Source organism: Carlito syrichta, unplaced genomic scaffold, assembly GCF_000164805.1.
Source record: "Carlito syrichta isolate Samal-C Ts95f unplaced genomic scaffold, Tarsius_syrichta-2.0.1 Scaffold305313, whole genome shotgun sequence".
In the NCBI taxonomy this organism is placed as follows: domain Eukaryota; kingdom Metazoa; phylum Chordata; class Mammalia; order Primates; family Tarsiidae; genus Carlito; species Carlito syrichta.
The window spans coordinates 619,351-644,098 of record NW_007249409.1 but is presented as its reverse complement, the minus strand read 5'-3'; the positions used below and the strand labels follow the sequence as shown (position 1 = coordinate 644,098).

Below are 24,748 nucleotides of genomic sequence, written 5' to 3'. Positions count from 1 at the left end.
GAATACAGAAAATAAGATGTATATAGTTAATTTAATTGATCTCATAGTAAATGGATGCCAGGTATACAAATACAGATTCTAAGAAACACAGAACAGGATCTAACTCCCTTGCAGACTGAATTGGTTTGCTAGGGGTGCCATAACAAAGGACAACAAACTGAGTGGCTTAAGCAGCAAAATTTTTTTCTCTCACAGTTCTGGGGGTTCAAAGCCCAAGACCAAGATTTCAACGGGTTTTGTTTCTTAGAGACCTCTCTCCCTGGCGTGTAGATTGTTGTCTCTCCCAGTGTCTTCACATGGTCTTCCTTTTGTCTGTCTGTTTCTTAAATCTCCTCTCCCTGAAGAACACTAGTCATATTGGACTAGGGCCCACTTTAATGGCCTCATTTTAACTTATTCACCTCTTTAAAGACCCTGTCTCCAAATACAGTCACATTCTGATGTACTAAGGATTATGGCGTCAACAAATAAATTTTGAGGAAATATAATTAAGTCCACAACACAGGTAGAGTTAAGTATCCATCATATGGAGTTCTAAGCCAGAGGTTCCTGTGGAAAATGTAATCTGAAGTGGATGCTACACAGAAAATGTAAATGGAAGTTACAAGCTAAACACATAGAGCCTGGGGGTGAGGCACAGCAGGGTGGGGCAGAGCCTTTGGGTGGGCTGAATCACAGTTTCTCAACAATAAATCAATGGAAAAGCCGTTGCTCCACAGACTCAGGCACCTTGACTTCTGGACTGTAGTATACCAGAAAATATGAGCAAAGCCCTAGATGTTTGATTTGCATTTTTGCCAGTCCGAAATGTCTGGTGTTTAGTTTGATGGTTTGAGTGCAAGTCGTTCTAGGACCATCTTCCTTTGTGCTGGGGGTGAAGTAGAACTGGAAAACATTAGTATCCATGTCCCAGAAGTCTTGGAACAGCCTTCATAGAAAAGAAGAAGCTAAGAAGATAGATTTCTATCATTATTTGGTATCCACCTACACCAAAACTGGGAGTAGAGGCTCTAAACACAGGTCCACCTAGAGCAAAGCAGTCAGCTTTCCTGAACCTTCATTTTGCATCTGAAAACAGGGATATGAATGCCTAGCTCACATATTTAAAGGGTGCAAGTTGTATCATTTATTAATATAAATAAGTAGGTCCTCTGTATATGTTCTCCTCACTTGCCCACACCCCACCCCCATTCCAGGGTCTTCAGAACGGAAGGAGAGACATTGTATTACTCTTGGAAGTTTGCCCTGGGAAATTCTGCAGCAGCAAGGAGTGATTGTCAACCCCTTGACCATGACCACCAAGGTTCTCACCTTGGGCAAGTCTCTGAATCTCTCTGAACCTCAGTTTCCTCCCAGAATAATGCAGATTTCATGAAACTATTGCAAAGATTAGAAGAGTTCATGTGATATTAAAGAGCCTGGATCATAGAAGATGGTCAAAAAACACTATTGCTTTTCCTCCTCATCCTCTGCCTGAAAAGACTAACTTTAAATATGTCAGAGTGTGTGTGTGTGTGTGTGTGTGTGTGTGTGTGTGTGTGTGTATACTATATAATGAGTAAAAAATATAGAATAAAATTCGCTGAGAGTTGCTAAGTACCTGGCACTTTGTCATTGGTGTGGTTTATAGAAAGGATTGTTCCACTATAAAATCTTTTAAGGCTTACATCTTGTTCTTAAAGATTCTTTTTCTTTCATTTTTCTTTTTTTATTATAATTTTTTCATAATGATCTCTCAGATTGTAGGCATTGCACTAGATGCTAGAGTTCCAATTATTAACATACAATCCATTCTATCTAGAGTTCCCAGTCTAATGAGGAATACAAACAAGAAAAAATTTTGCAAACTTTTATATTTCACATGTTATATTTTTCTTATGGACCTAAAATCTATTGTCTAATTTTCTTTTTAAAAGCTTGTGCATACCTCTCCACATATGACCCTTATTAGAATAATAAACGTTAATTGGTACATATACACAATGGAATACTATGCCGCCATAAAAAAGAACAAAATTATGAATTTCACAGCAACCTGGATGGAATTAGAGTCCATAATACTGAGTGATCTCTCACAGAAACAAAGATCTGAGTATCACATGTTCTCACTCATATAGTGGACCTTGAATATCTATCATAATACTAAAAGAAAAGGACTGACAGTGGTGGGAAACTATGGGGGGGTAGGGAGGGGAAGTGAGGTGGGACTAACGGTAGTGAATATCTGTCTGGGGATGGGGAGACAACCCTTATCAACAAGGGTGCCTGAACGATGTATATTTGTAAACCTAACCCTTAACTGTACCCCACAATTTTAAAATTTAAAATTAAAAATAAATAAATAAACATTCATTTCTGTTTTGTAAAAAAAAAATAAAAATAAAGTCCTCTGGGGTAAAAAAAAAAAAAAAAAATTCAAGCTGGTAAAATGTTAGGCCTTGCCCCAGAAAGACAAATACCACATGATCTCACTTTTATGTAGAATCTAAATAAGTCGAATTAATTGAAGCAGAGAGTAGAATGGTAGTTTCCAAGGGCTAGAAGAGGGAGAGATAGGAGAAAAGACACAAAATTTCAGTTAGACAGTGAAATAAGTTCAGGAGATCTACTGTACAATATGGAGATTATAGTTAATAGCAATATATTATATACTTAAACATTGCTGAGAGTAGATTTTAAGTGTTCTCACCACAAAAGAAAATGTAAGGAAATGTATGTTAATTAGCTTGATTTAGTCATCCCACAGTGCATACATATGCATCAAAACGTTATGTTGTACGCCATCTATATATAATTCTTGTCAACTTAAAAAATAAAAGATAATTCCAGAAAAGTGTCAGGCCTCGGATGTATAGAGGGGAAGCCAGAATTAAATATATGGGCCCCAACTGTCTAAGGGGTTAGATTTTTCTGTACTTCAGCAGTGAAATGTACCTCAGCCATGGAGACACAACTTTAATTTCAGAAAAGACTTTTGGCCTGAGGCATCACTAAAATCTCAAAGGAGGGCCTGAGGAAAAGATTCTCAAGTTCTGACATCCTTGGTAATGAAATGACTCCCCTTTGGAATTTAACTCTAAATAATGGTTTTCAAAGTGTAGTCTCCAAACCCGCAGCAACAAAATCATCAGGGAACTTGTTAGAAATGCACATTCTCAGGCCCCATTCCAGACCTACTGAATCAGAAACTCTGGGAGTGCATTCCAGTGATCTGTGTTTCAACAAGCCCTTCAGGGATTTTAATGCACACTCAAGTTTGAAAATCACAATTCTAAGAACCCTTTTTCTGGTTCTGAAATGCAAGTGTATGTGCTGCCAGCACTCCTATGTAAAAAGGACCTTTTATCAGGTGGACATTTATTACCAGTTTTCCAAAAATGGAATGCATTGTATCACATTGTCTATTCTTTTGCTCAGTAGCTCTTAGAACTATAAAAATTGGCTGGGTTAGAGATGCAATGTGATATTCTGAGACTGAATGATACACACCAGAATCCCTCAGAGCCAGTCAATGCTGGCTGCACTGACTTCATCCACACTTCCCTAATCCCTTCCCCACCAATGTACCAAGGCAATGGCACCTCACTCAAACAACTTCTTGGTTTGAGTGAGAAAGGTTAGGTGAGATTTCTTGGGAGGAAGAGAAGGAATGTTAAGAAACCCCTCTTCTCCAGCCAGTACACTTATGTTTTCTCCCAAAGTTTGCTTTTGTACAACAGGATAAGAAAACACAAGCTGCAGTGCATCCTTTAGATTTTGGCACTAGGAAAGAGTATGTTCTGGTGAGTTCCAAAGGTAAAAAATTCTCTAAGGGAACACCAATGCCTGACTCAACTACACAGAAGCAAGAAATGCTCCCAGGTAAGTCAAAGGCCCCAGGAACAACTTCACACTACAAAGAAGGAGGCCTGTCCTCATTTTGAGAGATCACTTTTAAAATAGTCATCCATCGGTCGGGCATGGTGGCTCATGTCTATGATTCCAACACTTTGGCAGGCAAAGGTGAGAAGATTGTCCAAGCCCGGGGGTTGAGACCAGCCCAGGCAACTTGGCGAGTCCTCATCTCTACAATAAATAAAAAAAGTAGTCGAGCATGGTGGCTCATGCCTGTAGTTCCAGCTACTTGGAAGGCTGAGGCAGAAGGATTGCCTGAGCCCAGCAGGTCCAGGCTGTGGTGGCTGTGAGCATGTCTTTGCACTCCAGCCTGGGCAACAGAGTGAGATTCCAACTCAAAAAATAAAATAAAATAAAATAAAATAATCACCCATATTTAAAGAAGCTGTTTTTCCTAGTAAGCCATGATTTTTCAGTTCTGTAAATTGAGCATTAATAAGCAGTCACTCTGTCCCATGTACAACACCATCTCCAGTTTGAGGAAAAGAATAGTTCTTCCCTGCACTTCTGAAATTGTTCTAGCATTATTTATCATTTATTGGTCCCAAGTGACTCAGTCTATCCTAATAGGATTTTATGCAGGTAGAGTTACTCACATCATGTTCATTAGCAGCTTTTCCAGTTGAAAAACCAAACTTAGCTATATTTATTTTTAATTGTTCAAGTTGCTAGATTCTATTTTCAATGATCCTGACCTTCTGCTTCCTAATCCATATCTATGCTAACTGAAACTCACCACAGATATATTTAATGTTTGTCTAGAATTTCTAAAAAATAGGGAATCAGATGCTAGGGGGGTTTAATGTTTTTATTTTTATCAAAGTAATGTATTTAATTTATAGGACTACAATGCAACTTACCATAGCATCTGCATGGTATCTTTCACAGATATATCTCCCATCCTCTTTACAAAATGTCCTATCACAACAACAAGAGGTAGGTAGATGCTAAAAGCACCAAGTCCTTATTTTTGAAAACAAAATACACAGTTGAGACAAAATAATTTACCACATTATAAACAATAAATCATTGGCAAAGCCAGAAACCAAGTCCAGGACCATCTCAATACTTTACACTGTTTGCTCAATCCATCAGCTTTTGATCATCTTCCTTTATCTTCTCAAAGCTCGAAACATATCACAAACCTCATACAAGACTGAGTCCTCTGAGTAATGCTAACCATGTGAAATTCTCCACTTTTCCCTCTTCTCTGCCTAGCTTCAGGAGAAGGAGAAATTTTTTTAAAGTGCTCTCTGGCTTTCCTTCTTTCCAGAAGAACAAGCCATCCCTTTATTGAACCATTTTTATATCCAGGAACCATTCTTGGCTCTTTTCCAAAATAGCCTGAAATCATCAATACTATCATCATGATTTTTTTCATAATTTCAATAGGATTATACCACAATAGATATTTCACAGGTGCTATTAAAATAACTTATTAATTAAAGTGAAATGAAACCTGGCATGGTGACTCACACCTGTAATCCCAGCACTTTGGGAAGCCAAGGCAAGAGGATTACCTGAGCCCATGGGTTCGAGACCAGCCTGGGCAACTTGGCAAGACCTCGTCTCCACAATAAATCAAAAAATTTTCTGGGTGTGGTGGCACATGCCTGTAGTTCCAGCTACTTGGAAGGTTGAAGCAGAGGGATCACCTGAGTCCAGCAGGTTGAGGCCACAGTGGCGGTGAGCAAGTCACTACACTCCAGCCTGGGCGACAGAGTGAGACTCCGACTCAAAAAACAGTAAAAATAAAAATAAAGTGAAATGAAAAGAATCTCCCCTCAGGCAAACTGGTTCAACAAGAAATACACTCCCGTCAGCTAGAAATGTTGAGTGCTACCACCTGGAACAGAGACCACCTATCACAACCTTCATCAATCAATAATCACCAATTCAAGACACCTAAAAAAGGAAGAGCTGTGGTCATGAGAACTCATGGGGAAGATTATCTCAAGTAAACCACTTCAGTACTTGCAGAGAGTGTGGCTGCTTTGAGACGATAGTTGCTCCCAGCAAACACATTTACTCTCTCATATGACACAGTGTCCACTTCTAAGCCCCTTGGTCAACATACACACCAAGAGGCAGAGTGGCCTTTGTCAAATGCATCCTAATTCACTACAATCACCAGAGGGTATACTTTATGTAGCCACAAGAAAAGGTTAATCAAGGGCCAGGCTCATGTAAAAATAAAGCAAGTATGTATAAATAATGCCCTTTCATTTAATTAGTCAACAATCATTGCTGAGTGGCTAAGACATTCCAGGTATAGTGAATGCCAAAAGGAGGGAAATTGCAAACTTGGGAAACTCATGATGGACATTTTTAAGAAAACCAGAAAATCCACTCTACTCAAGATTATCTGCTTCTCCCACTGGCCTGAGGCTGGTGCCTGTGTCCTTCCCTTGTGGGTAAGCACTGCCTTCCTCAGGCCTCGATTTCAAAGAGCAAACACTCAGGACAGGGACCCACTAAGCTCCCATCTTCAGCTTCAATGTGTTCATCAGTTTATCAGATTGATTTTCCTATGCTAGGAAAAACTTGAGATGATGATGATGAAGGAGGAAAAAATTGTTTTTTAAGGTGAGAAGGCAGTCAGATAGGGAAAGTGGCAGTAACCAGGGAGAACAAAACTCTTAAAACAATATTCAAGGATTACAAACAATGCTGACATGCTGAATCCACATGAAACCAACTTGCATAAGACACCACAGGGCTATTCCTTAGTCTGCCTTTTTCTGAATATGGCTGAGTGGTCTTTCCTTCCACAGATCTAGTATGTTCAAATGACTGCAACACACTGGCTTCAAATACATAATTTAACGGCAAACTAATGATTTTCCTCCAGTTAGTCTATAATTACACATGTACACATTTATCCAACTGGGCAAAATTTACAACTGGCTGGTTTCCCTTCTACACCACAGAATGGAAGTGAAGAGAGGTAAGCAAAGATTCCAGCTATGGCGAGTCTACAGCAGAAGGCAGGGCTCAGGCAAAATACGCGTGGCAAAAGACAGCCACAGTTAGCAGGATGATGCCATTGATGTTCACGACTGTCCTCCACAAAGGTTTCTCAGAGGTGTCTGTCAGCTTCATCTTCATGGCCGCCTCCTCTTCCTCAGTCATCTTGGGTCCATTCTGTTGGTCCAGCCCACAAAACAGGTCATAGGCCCGCCTAAAGCATCCTTTTTTCTCCTCAGGAACTTCTGTATCGGGGAAAAGCATAAAAGGACCATTGAATACAGATAGAAAAAGTGTCCAGGGGAGATGCCAAACCCTGAAGCATATACCATTCTGCTGAAATGTCCCAATTTTCTTATTTGCAGGAATGGAAGTAGCACAAAATGTTCCAATGAATTTAATTACAAGATGACGTTACTAGATAAATTTTGCATCCTATAACCAGCTAGCTTAAATTTTATCTCTATTTTATTTTAAATTTTAGAGCCAGTGCAAAGATATTTTTATTGGAACAGACATATCAAATAATAATTTATGAGAGAGAAATGTTAACAATGGGCTTGGGAATTGTGACATATGAAGGACATGAAAAGCCAAACCCACCTCTGAAACACATCAATTCATCTCTGTTTCCTCCATCACTGGAAAACAACCAGGCCAGTAGCCAGGAGTGCATTGGCTATATCTGTCAATTCTAAGGCTTCACAACATGCCCGACGTGGTGGTAAGGAGTGGTCTGAACAGCCCCTGATGCAGGGCAGCAGTGATCAACACTTTCTGGGCTTAAGATTTAATGGTGCATATCAACACTGTTGAATCAAACCATCCAGCTGGCCCTGACACACAAGTGGATGCCCACCAAAGAAAACTGATTCCTCCCTCTGAGCCCAGGTGTGGCAGTGGAGGTGGACAAACCTGGTTTCAAGTGCTAGCTTTGCTGCTTACTAGATATGAGGTCAAGTCCACTGTGTTTTCAGTACCATGCTCACAGATCACTGCCCTTCACTTTCCCATTTTTACAAGACAGAATTTTTTTTTCCTTAAAGAGTTACAGAATTTTAGACCTGGAAAGAATCTTAGTGATCAAGTGCATGTATGTGTCAAAACTGGGACCAAAACCCAGCTTGATGGCCTTGTTGATTGACTTTTCTTAGCTTCGGGTATCTGAAAAATTGGATAAATAATACCTACTTCATCATATCAATAAAAATTTAATTTAATTTAATGATTCAGTGAGTGAGCCCCTAACAACTATGAGAGAAGAAACCCAAAAATGGAATTTATTTATAAAAATTGTGTATTTATTCTTACATGTTTAAACTTTAATCGCCTTCAAAGCACTCTCCATTTGATGCAATATACCTATTGAGATGCTTTTTCTCAAAAAAAAAGTTTTGGAACTCATCCATTTTTATGTCTTTTAGTACTTCATCCATTTTTTGTTTCACCTCTTCCATATTGACAAAAAAAAATCCCTTTGAGAACATTTTTCATCCGAGTTAACAAAAAATGTTGCTGGGCAAGATCGGGTAAACTGGGAGGGTGGGACATGAGAGGGAGTTGTGCTGATTTTGGTCAAAAACTGCTGAACACTCAGTGCGGTGTAGGCAGGTGCACTGTCATGGTGGAAAAACAAGTCATCCATTTGCCACAACTCCACACATTTCTTCCACAAACCGTGAAGCAACCTTCTCAAATTTTCCAGATAAAAATGATGGGTTCTAGAACCCTTATCTAGCAGGGGCAGCCTGTACTACAAGGGGCTCACTCTCCAAAAGATAATTCAGGATTTTGTGGGGATCCCTCCCCCACAGTAAATGTGAAGAAGTGTTAGCCACCTTCCATTTCCTCCCTCCCTCTTTCTGTCTCTCTCTCTCTCTCTCTCTCTCTCTCTCTCTCTCTCTCTCTCTCTCTCTCTCCCTCTCGTTCTCTCACAAACTTCTTCCTCTCCTTTTTGGTTCACTTCACCAAAACAGTAGAATGGGGAAGGAGGAGCAAGAAGCTGGACTCCCTGAGCAGCTCAAGTGAGAAATACATGGTTATCTGGGTCAACAAAAACTTGATAAAGTCTCTATGTCTCATCTTCCTCTTCTGCAAAATTGGAAGTTATACTTGCATTATCTGCTTTAAAAGGATGATGTAGTACTAAAATGAATCACTAACCTAGAGCGATGTATTCATAATTAAAATATGTTATAATCATATCACTATCAGTTATGATGATTGTGATGGTGATGATGATGATGATATGGGGATGGTAATACAGTTGCAAAACTTTCTCATGCTGCTGTTTCTCTAAGAACGGTGAGTGTGACACCCATAGTCTGTAAAAGTCCTCAAAAGAGTCTAGTTTATTGTACTTTAGGGTATTCAGTCAGATTTCACTGTGAGTTCATTAAGAAACAACAGAATTGACTGGGCTTGGTGGCTCAGCCTGTAATCCCACACTTTGGGAGGCCGAGGTGAGTGAATTGCCTGAGCTGGCGGTTTCAAGACCCACCTAGGCAACTTGGTGAGACCTCATCTCTACAATAAATCAAAAAAATTAGTCAGGTGTGGTAGCATGTGCCTTTAATTCTGGCTACTCGGATGGCTGAGGCAGAAGGATCGCCGGAGCCCAGCAGGTCAAGGCTGCGGTAGCCAGGAGTGGCCACTGCACTCCTGTCTGGGCGACTGAGTAAGACTCCAACTCAAAAAAAAAGAAAGAAAGAAGAAACAACAGAATTCAAGTGCTGCCATGAACCTCAGAGTCATCAAGTCAATTCTCTAGCCAATGTGGAAGTTCTCTCTGCAGCATCCTTGATAGATGCATGCTTTTCACTCATTCCTTTCTAGACCAACTCAATTATAACACTCTCCCTTCAAAGCAATCATGATGGTGAAAACCATAATGGAACATTATATCATTTAATGTTCCCAACTGTACTACGAAGTATGAATTTTCATTTAGAATACTTTTACATAAGGAACCTGAGCTTTAGAAAAATTGATTCAGGCCATTGCTTTGTTAAACTCTGGTGTTCCCACGTGGCTCTTTGAGATATGGCTACCATGTTTTCTTAGCTTCGGCCCCCCTCCCCTACCTTGGGGTGATGAATTTTCTCTCTCTTCTTTCTTCTCTCTCTCTCTCTCTCTCTCTCTCTCTCTCTCTCTCTCTCTCTCTCGCTCTCTCTATTTACTTTCTAAATAAACTTTGTTTTAAAACTTTGAAAAAAAAAGAAAAATTGAATCATGCCAGGCATGGTGGCTCATGACTGTAATCCCAGCACTTTGGGAGGCAGAGGCAAGAGGACTACCTGAGCCCAGGAATTCAAAACCAGCCTGGAAAACTTAGTGAGATCTCATCTCTACAATAAATCAAAAAATTAGCCAGGTGTGCTGGTGTGCACCTGTAGTTCCAGCTACTTGGAAGGATGAGGAGGAAGGATTGCCTGAGCCAAGGAGGTTGAGACTGTGGTGGCTATGAGTATGTCACTGCACTCCAGCCTGGGAAACAAAGTGAGACTTCAACTCAAAAAAAGAAAACTTTAATCACTTTTCCAGAGCACTAAGACAAGAAGTTAGAATTCAGTTCTAGTTCTTTTTAATTCCAAGTATCACAACCTATCTCTGCACTATCTTGCCTCCTTAGAGTGAGTTACAGTTGGATGGGTTCTTTCCACCCACCAATCTTAAGGCTGCCCCCTAGTGCAAAAACAATCTCCTCTTCCACATTAAAACTTCCCAACACTCAAAATACTCCTCACCATGTCCCTTTAAAATCTATGATAGTCTCTCTCAATGTGGAGACATTTTTGGTGGTAGGAAAAGTAGGGGGGCATGTTGATGTCTACCTGACCCAAGGAAGCAGGAAGGGGCTGCATGTTTTTCAGCACCGTGGTCAGCTGCCTGTGGCTCCATGCTCCCTCTAGTACTTGCAGAGTCGAAGGTTTCAAAACTGAAAGGTTCTTGAAGATCAAGAACAGAATGTAGCAGAGCTGGGACCATAGGCAAAGCCTCTCTCTCAACTTACAGGTTTATAAAATGAAGTGGTAAGACCAACAGATCCCAAGGGTTCTCAGAGTTAGGATTCTATGATGTTCCTGATGGCCAGTTTAAGAACTTATTCTGCTGCATCTATCCTCTCCTTCAAATGGAGAGGACCTCAGGGTCCTCAGAGTTAGGATTCTCTGAGGTTTTGATGGCCAGTTTAAGAACTTGTTCTGCTGCATCTATCCTCTCCTTCAGATGGCATGATAAGAACTCCCGCCAATGCCAGGTAAAGCACATAGACCTTGAGCTCCCATAACCTTGCACTCCCCACACCTCCACAACCATCCTTCATGTGTGCACTTCTCCAATGTAGGCAGGAAAAAAATACAACACTGAAGTTGAAAAAAGCATTAACTTAAAGGATAAATCTCTGAGCACTGACTAAGCATTATCGCATTTGTCTTCCAGAGAAATTCAATTTTCTAAAGCTGATATTATAAGCCAGTAAGTCATAGATCCAAAGAGCTTCAATCCCATCCCCTTGGTCACTAGAACTGACTGTAGCTTTGGTTCCATCTGCTCTCTGTTCATAGACTATGTCAAAAGAGCTGTAACTCTTCCCTTGTCACTGACCATGTCCTAAATCAAGGTAGGGTGGCAAATTCCTCATCCATGCTTACTCACTGAACACTGTAAAATAAGAAGGGTGTGGCAGCTGGAATGATTCTGCACCTCCCTCCTTCAGAGTGACTAAGCCTGAGAGTGAACTTCCTCAAACTCATTTATCTATCTCATCTTCATCCCATTCCTCATTCCCCTGTAGAGGAGAGATCTGAGCCTTGATGAAGGCATTGAGCAAAGTCTTCAGTAAAGTTGCCTTGCCATTGTAGGAGTAACGTTTTGTGGCTTGAGAATGGGCTCTGAGTCACAAATTACCTATTTCAATTGTCTCCTTTGGGGCTTCTTGGATGTCCTCCTCTTCTGCATCCAGGTCAATACGCTCCTCTTTGCTATTGCGCAGACTCCAACACAGACGATAGAGCTGCAGAGAAAGCAGAATAAGCAAACAGGAAGATCTAAGTACAGTGTGGGAAAAGAACTGGGGAAACAAAGAGATATGCATCAAGAAAGTAAAAGAAATGTGGTCGCTCAGTACCAACAAGATAACAGTTCCCATCCATGGAATTATATCTAAATGTGTTTGGAACTTAGATCTTATATAATATATATATATATTAGCCCTTAGGATATATGTGCATTCAGAGGCTGAGAGACTGCCTCAAATATAGAAATGTTTGTTGAATGGATAAATTCTTTTTATGTGTGATAAATGAATTTGTTCCTTTTAGCACTGGTTGTAGGAAACAAGACTAGACAGCAATTGTCTAGACCAGCAATGTAAGTTCACATTTTTATACTATGTCACATTATGGGGATAAGAATTTGTAAATCATTTTTTCATTAGTCAGTCAAGTGTGGTCACCAGAGAGGACATAGAAGAGGCACAATTTTAAAGAAATTGGGGGGATGGGGTCTCCTTATGTTGTCCAGGCTGGACTCCAGCTGAGTTCCAGTGATACTGCCACCTCAGCCACCAGAGTAGCTGAGACTATAGACAAGAACGGTCATGCCCAGCATCCTTTAAAATCTACTTATTTATTTTTAATAGTAATGGGGTCTTGCTGTGTTGCCCAGACTGGAGTGCACTGGATATTCACAGGAGCAATCATAGCTCACTAAAGTCGCAAACTCCTGTGCTTCAGTGATCCTCCTGCCTCAGCCTCCCAAGTAGATGGGCCTACAGGCATAGAGGGACAAGTTCATTATACCCACAGGTATTAGAAAGACATAGTCAGCACATGATACAAGGGGACCACATGGGGTAAGCATCCAAAAGAAGGAGCTCAACAAAGGTGGGGAAGAGAAGGAGGAAGAGAGAGAGAGAGAAAGGAAGAAGAAGAGTAAGAGAATACTTGTGAGCAAATGCTTTTACTGGAATGAGGGTGGAGGACAAGAGCCAAAGACACAAAATTTTACTGGTGCATTTGAATGTTACTGAGTCACAGTCATGGGAGGTAAGAAGGAAAACTTGTGGCAGGAGCCAGACTTAACACACTAGTGCACCTGGTTGTTTGGGTAGGTGACCAGCCTGTTTTTGGAGGTGTTGAGGCAACAAGAAAATAATAGTTTTAAATTTTACAATAAAACAGGACAATTTTTAAAACTTCAAATTGTACGTGATTTTTGACTAATTATTGTTTTCTATATGAGATTGTGCAACGTTTCCATATGAGAAAACTGACCCTAAAATAAAATGTCAATAAGAAAAAAAAAAAAGAATTTGTAGAATCATGAACCATACTAGAATAGAATAGAGCTGGAGGCACAGTTTCTATCAGCATCATCTAAAGCAACTTGAAGGAGTCTGAAAATCAATGTAATATGTTCATTTCAACCATGCCCTTTGGTGACTACCTTGCTTTCTCTATTTCAAGAAGAGGCATGAAACCAAATGTATTTGGGACTGTGGTAATTTCAAAGATTGAGACATAGGGATGCTGTTGATACAACACAAAGAAAACCTGCAACAGATCCAGCCAATAGATATGATGATAGTTATGTTGCTATAAAAGCAGTCTTTGTTTGATATTACAATTTATCACAGACCTCGAAAACCTAGCAGTTTCTTGGGGATTCCCTAGTTCCTTGTATTTGTGTATGCATGAGTAAAGTGTTAACAAAACCGTTTATCTTTTTCTAGGAATATATATGATTTAGGATCAATTTAGCTCTATTCTCCTATAAACCTGAAAAAGGCAAAATGTGATCTATGTTGAGATTCCAGACTATAAATAAAAATGGCCCATAATTCTCCCTTTATCTGATTTGGGACAGCTATGACTAAATCCTAAACCAATGGATGCACATAGATATAAAGAAGAATATTTGCAATTTTTGAAGTCTTGAATCAACGGAAATTTCACATTGTTAGAAATAGTTCTATGGTCAACTTTTTGGTGGCAGCATTGTTCACAGTAGCAAGAACATGGAACCAACCATGCTGCCCATCAAAAGAGGACTTGGTTTTTTTAAATGTGGTACATATACACAATGAAATATTATGCAGTCATAAGAAGAACAAGATCATGAACTTCACAGCAACCTGGGTGGACTTAGAGTCTATAATACTGAGTGATCTTTCACAGAAACAAAGAACTGAGTGTCACATGTTCTCACTCAAAAGTGAACCTTGAACAATTACCATAATACTATAAGAAAAGGATTGACAGTAGCAGGAAACTGCTGGAGGGGGGCACGGTAGCATGATTGGCAGTAGTGGGAATCTGCCTGGGAAGGAGGGGCACACCTCATCAACAAGGGTACCTGCATAATGAACATTTGCATACCTAACCCTGAATTGTACCCCATATCTTTAAAATTTTTAAAAATCAAAAGAAAAAAACATACTTCAGGTTTTTGTTAAGTGTAGTAATTTTTGTAATTAAGCATGTCCTTTGCTGGGACCCCTAGAAACTTTGATCATGGCACTGGTATAAGAAATATCAGTTCCTGTTTGGGACATGGGCATCTAAGTGAGGTAGCCTTGTGCCCACTCATGTGTTCTCATATCCTTGCACCTAGCTGTCAATTAGGGAGCAGGATCTAGAGAATAGTACCTGGACTGAAATGTAGACAGTTGTGAGGACTCATGTTGAAGACAGAGTCTTGATACTGCCCTACTGGCACACTGTGTTTCCTGTCCTGTATCCTTCTACATGAAATCAGTGACAAGTACAGACTATTTTAGTCATGTGACTGTGAGATGTCTAACTGAGCTGAGGTCAACCAAGAGTGTTGCAGCATAAACATGAAACAAGGGCAAGTCTTCTAAATGGATACTCACATGCACATCTGGAATGGGCTTGGTGAAGAGGGAGATGACCAAGATGGTGATGACAGAAATGACAAAGAGGATGATAGCAAAGTACAGGTAGTGCACCCCACAGATAATGGTGGGACAATTGCTGGGCTCCATGCAGCTCCCAGTTCCATAGGCGAATTCAGTAATCATACGGGAAATCCCAATCAGAAATCCTAGGATCAGTCCCCAAAAGGCTCCCTGTGAAAGAAAATCCTAGATTAACACAAAAAATAGTGGGCCATTCTCTCATTCTTTGGGGAGACAACAGAGGCAAAGCAACAGGAGTGAGAGAAATGGTAGCGCTAGACCATCTGAACCCAGAACACTGAAGTTCAGAATATGACTGGGAGTGTTACATAAGGTCTTTAAAGTGTTTATAAAGTTTCAGCAAAATGATTTCACCTGGATCATAAAACAAGGATTCATAATACAATGGAACAAAGTGTCTAATAACTGGTATAGAATACCAGCCCAAAGTCTAATTCTAAAAGTTTCCTTTAACTTGAAAAATAATTTGAGCCTTTCCACCTATAGTTACTGTCACCACCAATCTCCAGATTTAGGAACATTCAGATGTGAAGTAATTTGTATTTCATGAAGACATGGAAAAAGAAATTGGGTTTTCAGAGGATGAAGGAGAAATAAACTTTTCCATCAAAATATAAATAATACTCCCCTTTTCAGATTCCTTTATAGACTATTTGTAAACTATTTTTTGTTTGAGAACATACAATTATACTGTTATAATGTTTTTACATTAAATTGTAGGCTTGCACATTAGAAACACAGACAATTTTATTAGACTACCAACATTAGGGACAATTTTTCAAGAAATTTTAACTCTTTCTTTCCTTCCTGTACTCCTTTTTTCCCTCCTTCTCTTCTTCCTTTCCTTTTTGGTTAGTCCTCACCTAGAGGAACAGGTCTAAGTTTGGAGGGTCCATTTTAAGAAGGCTGGTGACAAAATAGATTGCCTAACATAGTACCTGACCAGTCCTGAGGATCACCTAGGGGTCTCTACTTGCTACTGCCTAGAGACTCTATTCCAGAGCTTAAAAGAATGGTCCAAAAGAGCCTTTACAAGTTTTCCAGGTGTTGATCAGCCCCTTTGCTAGCCTTTGATACCCCTACATTTTATATTCCAAGTACGCTAAATTGTCAGCCATTCCCTAAACATGTCATGTATGCTCATGTCCCTGGGTCTTCATACAGGTCATTTATGGGATAGTAAGGACTCTTCCTTCCCTGGTAGCCTTGTTCTAGCTTAAATGGAACAAACCAGACCAGGTAGGTGCACCCTCCTTACGGTGATAACAGTACTGTGTACTCACTCCATGCCAGCACTGACCCCACTGCTATGTAAGCAATCAGTCACTCACTTCTCTGTCTCCCCATCTGAACTGCGAGCCTGCCCAGAGAAAAAACCAGGTTTTATTCACTTTGTGTTGCTAGTGTCCCATCCTATGCTGGCATTTGGAAGTGTCTGCTAGATGATGAAATGAATAAGAAAAAGAAAAAATATTTTCCCCATTCATCCCTCATACATTCAGTGCCAGACACAGTGGCACTGAGTGATTCCAGTGACTCAGCTGTAGTTCCAGCTACTCAGAAGGCAGAGGCAGGAGGAGCACTGGAACCTAGGCATTTGAGGCTATAGTGCGCTATGATCATGACTACGAATAGCATCTGTACTGCAGTCTGGATTACATAATGAGACCCTTTCTCTAAAATAAAATAAAATTAAAATTATTGATTTTAATTTGTGTAATATGATAAACTTGTTAAGGCTTTCCTTATCTAACGTCTTTCTACTCTTTCAGTCTTTATTCCCAAGAGGCTCTTGAAAAATCAGGTAGCCTTTGACATTTTCCTCAAGATTTAGAGTCACCTCTTAGCAAACACAGTAACTGAAAAGTCGTAAGGATCACCTTGAGGTCTCTGGAGACTCTATCCCAGGGTTTGTGAACCTCAACACTATGACATTTGGGCTCAATAATTCTTTGGGTGTGCTGTCTCATGTATTGTAGAATGTTTAGCTGCATTCTTGGAACCTACCTACTAGGTATCAGAAGCATGTCCCAAATCATAATAACCAATGATATCTCCAGAAATTGTTAATATCCCTTGCGAAGAGAACAAAATCACTACCAGTTGAGAACCACTACAGTCTATCCCGATTCTTAGCCTTATTTTTTTAAAGCCTTAGTCCATTGCTCAACTGAATCTGCTTGTGGCCTGCTGCAACACCCAGCTGGCCTTTTGTATGTTAGAAATCTCCCAGTTAACCAACTTTCTGCCAATCTCCCTATTGCAACATATCCCAAGATGTATGTCTATTTCTCTAATCTGTCAAAAACATTTTTCAGATTTAATTCTGATCTCTGATCTCTCAAAAGTGTTTATCTTTGCACCAGTTTTGAGTCACCAGAAAATCTGAACTATCTTCTTAATGGTAAGTGTTAAATGAAGAGGGGCACATATGGTGGTAGTTTAGACACCTTAGAACTGGGTTACTCCAGGGAAGCATTTGCCTAGCATACATTTCTGTCCTATTGAAATGAGGAGTGTATACAATTTTTTTAAATGTCATAATTTATATTGTTTCAGAAAATCAGCACTTCCACACCTTCCCAACCCTCCCCAGTCAAGTAGATGGTTGAATACAGAGACAGATGAGCAACACTCCCACTCATATACCATATCCAAAAGCATCATTTTCATTGTATTTTAAAATCTGAAATGATGTCCCACTGCTGACCCAAATTCTGTAGTGTGGCTTTTCCAAGCTAAAGGATGGTTTGACATAGACAAATCAATGAATATGATATACCATATAAACAGAATGAAGGACAAAATCCATATGATATCTCAATAGATGCAGAAAAAGCATTGGATAAAATTCAGCATCCCTTTATAATAAAAACTCTCAACAAATTGGGTATAGAAGAAGCATACCTAAAACAATAAGGACCTTATATGACAAGCCCACAGATAGCAGCATCCTGAACAAGGAAAAATTGAAAACGCTTCCTCTAAGAACTAGTACAAGACAAAATACCCACTTACACAACTTTTATTCAGCATAGTATTGAAAGTCTAAGCCAGAGCAACTATGATAGATAAAGAAATAAAAGGCATCCAAATTGGAAAAGGAGAAGTAAAAAACTGTCCTTGTTTGCAGATGGCATGACCTTATACAAAGGAGGACCCCAAAAACCTGGAATTACCTTTTGGAAGGTGGGCCCCTTGTAGTACAGGCTGGTCCCACTAGGTAAGCGTTCTAGGAACATTGGCATCAGTTTACCAGCCAGTATTGTTATGAGAGGCTATGTTTGGTTTCAGTGATTTTTTTTTTTTTTGGGCAAATGGGTGACTGGTTGTTCCACCATGACAGTGCATCTACTCACACTGCACTGAGTGTTCAGCAGTTTTTGATCAAAAGCAGCATGACCCCAGTTCCCCACTCTCCCTATTCACCGGATCTTATCCCAAATGACTTTTTCCCCCCGTATGAAAAAAGTCCTTAAAGGAAAATGTTTTGCCAATGTGGAAGAGGTGAAACAAAAAATAGCAGAAGCTCTACAAGGCATCAAAATCGATGAGTTCAAAAACGGAGCAGTGAAAAAAGCATCTCAATAAGTGTATTGCATCAGAGAGTACTTTGAAGATAACTGAAGTTTAAATATACAAGAATAAATGCACAATTTTTTATAAACAAATTCCAGTTTTGGGGCGTATCCCCTTGTATTTTAAAAAACCTAAAGACCTAACCAAAGGGGCCATTCTTAGTCAAACTTTGACCTGTCTTTCCAGCCATGTCTTCCATTATCCACATTCACAAGCTCAATCTGAGCCAGGTGAGATTCCTTACAAGTCCTTCACCCTCATCCCTATCTTTCTGCTTCTGTCTAAAAGTTTTGGGCACTGCTGTTCTCGCTGCCTTGAATGTCAATTCTTCTCTCCCCAACTTCAAACCCTTCCAGGCCCACCTCCTTCTGGGAGCCCATGAAAAGCCTTCCTTTAACTCATTTCTAATTATATCATGTGCCACCTATCTCTCAATTGTTATGTACGTTACATTGTTTTACATATAAAATGCTAGAGCACCAGGACTTTGAATTCACTGGGCCCAGAAAAATGCTGGCTAGAATGCCAAGTTCACAGTAGAACATCAAAGATACCTTGTGCTCTCAAACTGCTCATGTAGGGACTACAAACTTCCTAGGGGTACCATGCAGTCAGGTCAAAATCATCATGATTGGATAGAAAATCTATAGCATTAGTCAGGGACCTATAGCAGGAAGGACAGGAGAATCAGGGGAACTGGGCCCCATACTAACTCCCAAGACGCCTACTCCAACAGAGAGCCCTGTGGTCCCTGAAACCTTCCCCTACCATGTGCTGTGTACCAGCAGCACATCCATCTCTGCCTAAGATCTCTGGGAAATAGAATCCATCCCACAGAGAATATACAAACCCACGTGGGAGATTCTGTGTCAAAATAGCTCTTCTGGACATGCCAAAATAATACTTACTGGTTCATTGACTCTCTTGCAGAAAATAGCAAGCAGGAAAACAGCTGCAATGGGTGGTCCCAAGTAACTGGTGATGGACTGGATGTAATCAAAGAGCTGCCCACTTTGTGCTGACTGCACGATGGGCACCCAAGCGATGCTGATGCCAATCAACACCAGGATGAACAACCTGAAATCAAAGCACCCACAACAGAGCATTAGCGAATAACTCTACATAAATAAATGTATATCACTATGTATCATACACATATACTACAAGCAGCAGCAGCAGCAGTAAACATGAACATGGCACATTCTTGAGGGTTTTTTTTCTTCCTTATTCTGCCTACAGGAAGTCATCTGCGCCCATGAGTAAGTGAAGCACAACTGACTTTCAATAGTAACCTAGGCCCAGTCGCTGCCATAAAAGAATCCCACTTTGAGAGGCAACAGAGTAAAGGAGAAAAGTATGCATTTTGGAGCCAGACGGTTCTGGATTCAAATTCTTATTCTCTCTGTATGACATAGGACATGCTTCTTAATCTCTCTAAGATTCTAATTCTCCATCTATAAACTGGAAATATGTCTAATTTTTTGAGGTCGGAATAAGAATTAGTAATAGTAAAACACTTCACAAATAGTAGGCACTCAATAAGTAGTAAAAACCTATTATTATTATTATCTTCTCCTCCACCTCTTTTTTCATCTCCTTTATCTCCTTCTTAATAAAATTAAAGACACTAGACAAGAAGAGTTTATAAAGGAACAGTCTAGACAGGAAGGGATACTGCCAGTATCTCCAGCTCTCCTCCTCTTGAGTTTCACGTTTAGTCCTGAAAATATTGAATATGTCCTTTCAAGTTCTTCTTACTTGTGCTCATGACTTAGAAAATTGGCTATGATTAGAAATTAGAAATTAGAATTAGAAAGTTGGCCGCAATTGCCTTACTCATTTACATATATTCAAGGCAAAGGAGTTTTAAACTACCTTTAAAAAGCAGTGTTTTTACTCACATATTTTTCCCTCTGAAATAGCTTCCCACTGTTCCCCACTTACCCAAATCCTATTTACCATTTTGAACTCATCTCAGGCTCTCCCTCCCTCAGGAGCCTTACCCAACTAGGGCTTCCTATGCTCATTGCTCCCTTATTGCCCTTACAGTCCCCATAGCAGAATTTGAAATGGTTTCCCATCCCTGTGAGATTACCCCAACTCAGGACAGCAGTTATGCACAAAAATGTGAACCCCAATATAGTCTTAGGGCATAGGATTCAGACCTGAGCAAAGCAACAAATAGTTTTCTTTCTCATTTGCATATTTATATGTAAATAACAAGAAAAGTCAGTAAGTGTCTTTCTAAGGAAAAAAAACCAATCAAGTTTACAGTGCTTTCTATGGCTAAGGTGGCAGAGTCCAGCCTGGTCAGACTCCTCTGGGTGCCAGATTTCTTGTCACCTGAAAGTGGCCTACCATATTTCACCCTAATCTCAATGATGAGGGCTCTAAGGTAGCAGCCCATAGCCCTGCTGCACTCAGTTGAACCCTTTCCCTTGACTGGTATTCTGGGGACTTGTTCTAACTGCCCTGAGAAGACTGACCTGCCTTAGCCCCATGGAGAGACACAGTAGATTCCTTATTAGTTCTCTATCCAGAGCATCTGTTCCATGAATGATTATGAAAATGAGCACACCCGACCCATGTATCAATGCCTTGATGCTTTCAGAATCCTGCTGTGTTTATTAGCCTGCTTGACAACAATGAGCATGCACATAGCTTGGTGTTTGAGACAGAATGTATTCACAAGCATAATCTCATTTGACCTTCACAATGATCCTTCAAAATGTTGTATCAAGGGGCTGAAGCATCAGAGACATTTGGGCCTCAAAGACGGCCAGTGTGGAGTGCTACAATGTGGAGGGCTGGGACAGCATGAAGAGCCTTAAACAAGGACTCAGTTGGCTGCAGATTCCTGGCTCTGCCATTTTCCAGGTTTTTTAGGTTTAAGTAGGATGAGCCTCATTTTGCTAGTTGATAGCCTAAGAGTTAGACTAGGTGAATCTGTTATGTCCCTCCTAACTCTAGAGAGGCATTGTCCAATGGTCTCTAGTTTAAAGTTAAATGGACTGTGGGATAACTCCATAACAATAATATATTATATAGTTTCAAATAGCTGGAATAATTTTTAATGTTCCTAACACAAAGAAATGATAAATGTTTGAGATGATGGATATGCTAATTACATGATCTGATCACCATAATTATATGTATTGCAGCACCACTACATAGCCCATAAATATGTACAATGATTGTGTGTCCTTTTTTAAATTTTAACTAAAAAAGGTAGCAGAATGGTTCAGTGGAAGCATGCAGAGCTGAGAAAGTTAAATGCCACTGAAGGGCAAATATAACCAGTCGCAGAGGTTACTCTCATTCTACCCAGGCATCTGCCAATGTTCCCTAGCTTGAGAGATAGCACATATAGAAACTCTGACTATTCAAGCTTCTGTGGAACACAGTGGTGGGTGAGGGGAGTTGCATTTACCTTCCTGCTATCATGAGCTCTTTCTCAGACGCTCCCTTTCTGACTTTGGTGTAGATGTCCATGGTGAAGAGGGTGCTGGCGCTGTTGAAGATGGAGGTCAGGGAGCTCATGAGAGAGGCCATCATGACTGATAGCATCAGACCTCGCAGTCCTGAAAGAGAAGGGAGTTCTGACTGGCACATATAGCACCTTCAGCTCTTTTGTGCTCAGCAAGTATGACGACTCAAACTTTGTCTGTCTTTTGAAACCATGCCATATTCTCCAATTTATTTCTCCAGAAAGACTAGAAGTTTTAGTAAGTGAGTCATGGCTTTAAATTATAAACCCACAGCAGCCAACAAAGAACTAGAGACACAATATATATGAGGTTAGTACTTTGCAACTGGGGATGATGGTGGTGGTAGTGTGTGCGTGTGTGTGTGCATATGTGTGTGTTTCCATCTGAGTTCACTCATCCAAAAGATTCATGGCATAACAAAAAAAATTTAACTAGGATTCAAAAGATGAAGTTCTCAGGAAAGTGAAAAGGCAACCACAGAATGGGAGAAAATGTGTGTAAATCAAATATCTGAGAAGGGTCTAGTATAGAAAACATTTAAAGGACACCTATAACTCAATAATTTAAAAAAATCGGAGGACACAACACAAGATGGGCATAGGTGGATTCGTGAGACTCTCCGAACGTGAGTTCCCAAAAAGACTCTTACTTTTCTTCCTGCAGCCCCCTGCCCACCACCAGCCACACTGGTATGAGGCCCAGGGACCTTCGGTCCCACGCAGGGCCAGATATTGTGGTCCCCGGCAGCAGCTGCTCCATTATATGTGACTCCCACCTGCTCAGGATCCCAGGTCTCAGCTCCCTCCCTGGCTACATCATCCCGCCCAGCACCAAACCACCGGTCGCCCAGGGAGGCTCTGGGCAGCCGCCCCTCAGAGATACCGGTCCCATTTCTGGCTGAAGTGCCCTGTGAGGGACCCAGGGCCACCACCTGCCCTTTGGAGCTTTAGAGCTCTGGAGCCCCAGGTTCACCCTGGCTGAGACACTCAGTGTGCGACCTCAAGCTTGTGTAAGGGAGCAGAACTCCAAGCTTATGTAAGGTGCTGATCAGAGGCTTCCAGCTCCAGAGGAGGGAACGCCTGACCCTCTCCTCCACCCCAACCTGCTGGTGACACCCCGGAACCAGCGCCCAGCTGTGCAGTTGATCCTGCCCAGAGACCCAGACGAGCATCCCTAAAAGTGAAAGTGAAAGTGAAAGAGCCTCCACCTTGGTTCCCATGGTGACATCGTTAAACAGGAGACAAAGCCCCTCCCCTATGCTGAACAGACTGAGACAAGAGTCACAGACCTACCAGGCAGCAAGCTAGCTGCCTGCAACAAAAAATAAAGGGGAGAAGCTGGAGATCAAAGCTCAAGTGACCTTAGCCACTAAGGAAAGATTAGAGAACTAGTCTGATCTCTTATTTTGACCTTTGGTTTCATCATTCTGACTGTATGTTTTGCTCACTATTGTTTGCTTTCTAACTTACACTATCTGTTTCATGATCTTATTGGTCTGTCTCTGTGTAACTACCAGTATTCTTTAGGGAATTTTCCTTCTGTGTTTTTCTTTCACTTATCTCCGGCCTTGTGTCTCTTTTTCACATATTAGTTGGTATGTATGTCTGTTCTCCCTCTCACTCTTCTCTCTTTCTAACTTCCTATTGACCCCCCTTCCTCCATTAGTTTCCTCTTTTATACCTCCTTTTTGCTCCAGGAACGAAAGAAAAATCTACACAAATGAAGAAAAACCAAAAGAAGAATATGGGTCTCTCCCAGACCCCTGGGAGGGCAGACACTGAGAAAACTGACTTCGGAATGCAAACAATGAAGAGCTCCCAGAATGACTGGTCTCAAACCTAGATATCAAGACATTAATGGAGAGATTAAAAAGAATTGAGGAGACTCAAGAAGAAACTAGAAAGGAGCTGATATCTGAGATAACAGTAATAAAGAATACTGTGAATGAAATAAATAACAAACTGATAAGCATGGAAAGCAGAATTACCCAAGCAGAAGAAAGAATCTCAGAGCTTGAGGACCAAAATATAGAACTAACCCAAAATCTCAAAAACACAGAAAACAAGCTCAAAAAGACAGAAAAAAACCTTCAAGAGATGAGCGATTACTTCAAGAGACAGAGCCTAAGAGTAATTGGCCTTCCTGAGGCAGAAAGAGAGACAGAGACCACAATGGAACAAACCTTCCATGAGATCATTCAAGAAAACTTCCCTTATCTAATCAATGATGCGAAAACTCAAACAAAGAGATTCAGAGAACCCCTGCAAGACAACAAATGAGAAAACCAACTCCAAGACACATAATAATTCACCTAAACAAAGTAGGCATAAAAGAAAAAATTCTAAAGGTAGCAAGAGAAAAAGGCCAGATCACCTACCAGGGAAAACCAATTAGAATAGCAGCAGATTTATCTACAGAAACCCTGCAGGCTAGGAGAGCTTGGAACCCTATCTTCAAAGTCCTAAAAGATAAACAATTTCAACCAAAAATAACCTACCCTGGCAGATTAAGCTTCATCAGCAAGGGAGAATTAAAATCTTTCCCAGATATCCAATCCCTAAGAACTTACACTGCCACCAAACCACCTCTACATGAAACACTTAAGAAAGTACTAAACAGAGAAGAAAAGGGGAAAAAAAGAAAAATGTTCTTCACAAGAGTACAGGAAAAAGAATAAAATACACATGAACCAACCCCAAAACCAAAAGAAAGACAATAAACCAAGTGGAAGAACAACTCTATAAGAACTCTATGATAGGGACGAAGTCTAACATTTCAATAATTAGCCTGAATGTGAATGGACTAAATGCACCACTGAAAAGACATAGAATGGCAAAATGGATAAAATATCACCAGGCAAAAATATACTGCCTTCAAG

The 24,748-nt window shown here is 40.5% G+C and overlaps 1 protein-coding gene across 2 annotated transcripts in view; it reads right to left on the bottom strand.

Moving 5' to 3' along the window:
- Positions 1 to 6,740: 6,740 nt before the first annotated feature.
- Positions 6,741 to 24,748, bottom strand: part of SLC5A1 (solute carrier family 5 member 1) — a 77,201-nt gene continuing 59,193 nt past the window's right edge. The window contains exons 11-15 of one of the 2 annotated variants that reach the window (XM_008061543.1): positions 21,813 to 21,963; positions 19,291 to 19,459; positions 14,738 to 14,953; positions 11,770 to 11,875; positions 6,741 to 7,106 (exon numbers count right to left, since the gene is read on the bottom strand). In XM_008061543.1, the coding sequence (XP_008059734.1) occupies positions 6,889 to 7,106; positions 11,770 to 11,875; positions 14,738 to 14,953; positions 19,291 to 19,459; positions 21,813 to 21,963 (860 nt within the window). In that variant the 3' untranslated portion in view covers positions 6,741 to 6,888. Of the gene's footprint in view, positions 7,115 to 11,769; positions 11,876 to 14,737; positions 14,954 to 19,290; positions 19,460 to 21,812; positions 21,964 to 24,748 lie in introns of both variants that reach the window. The other variant, XM_008061542.1, reaches the window with a different exon arrangement.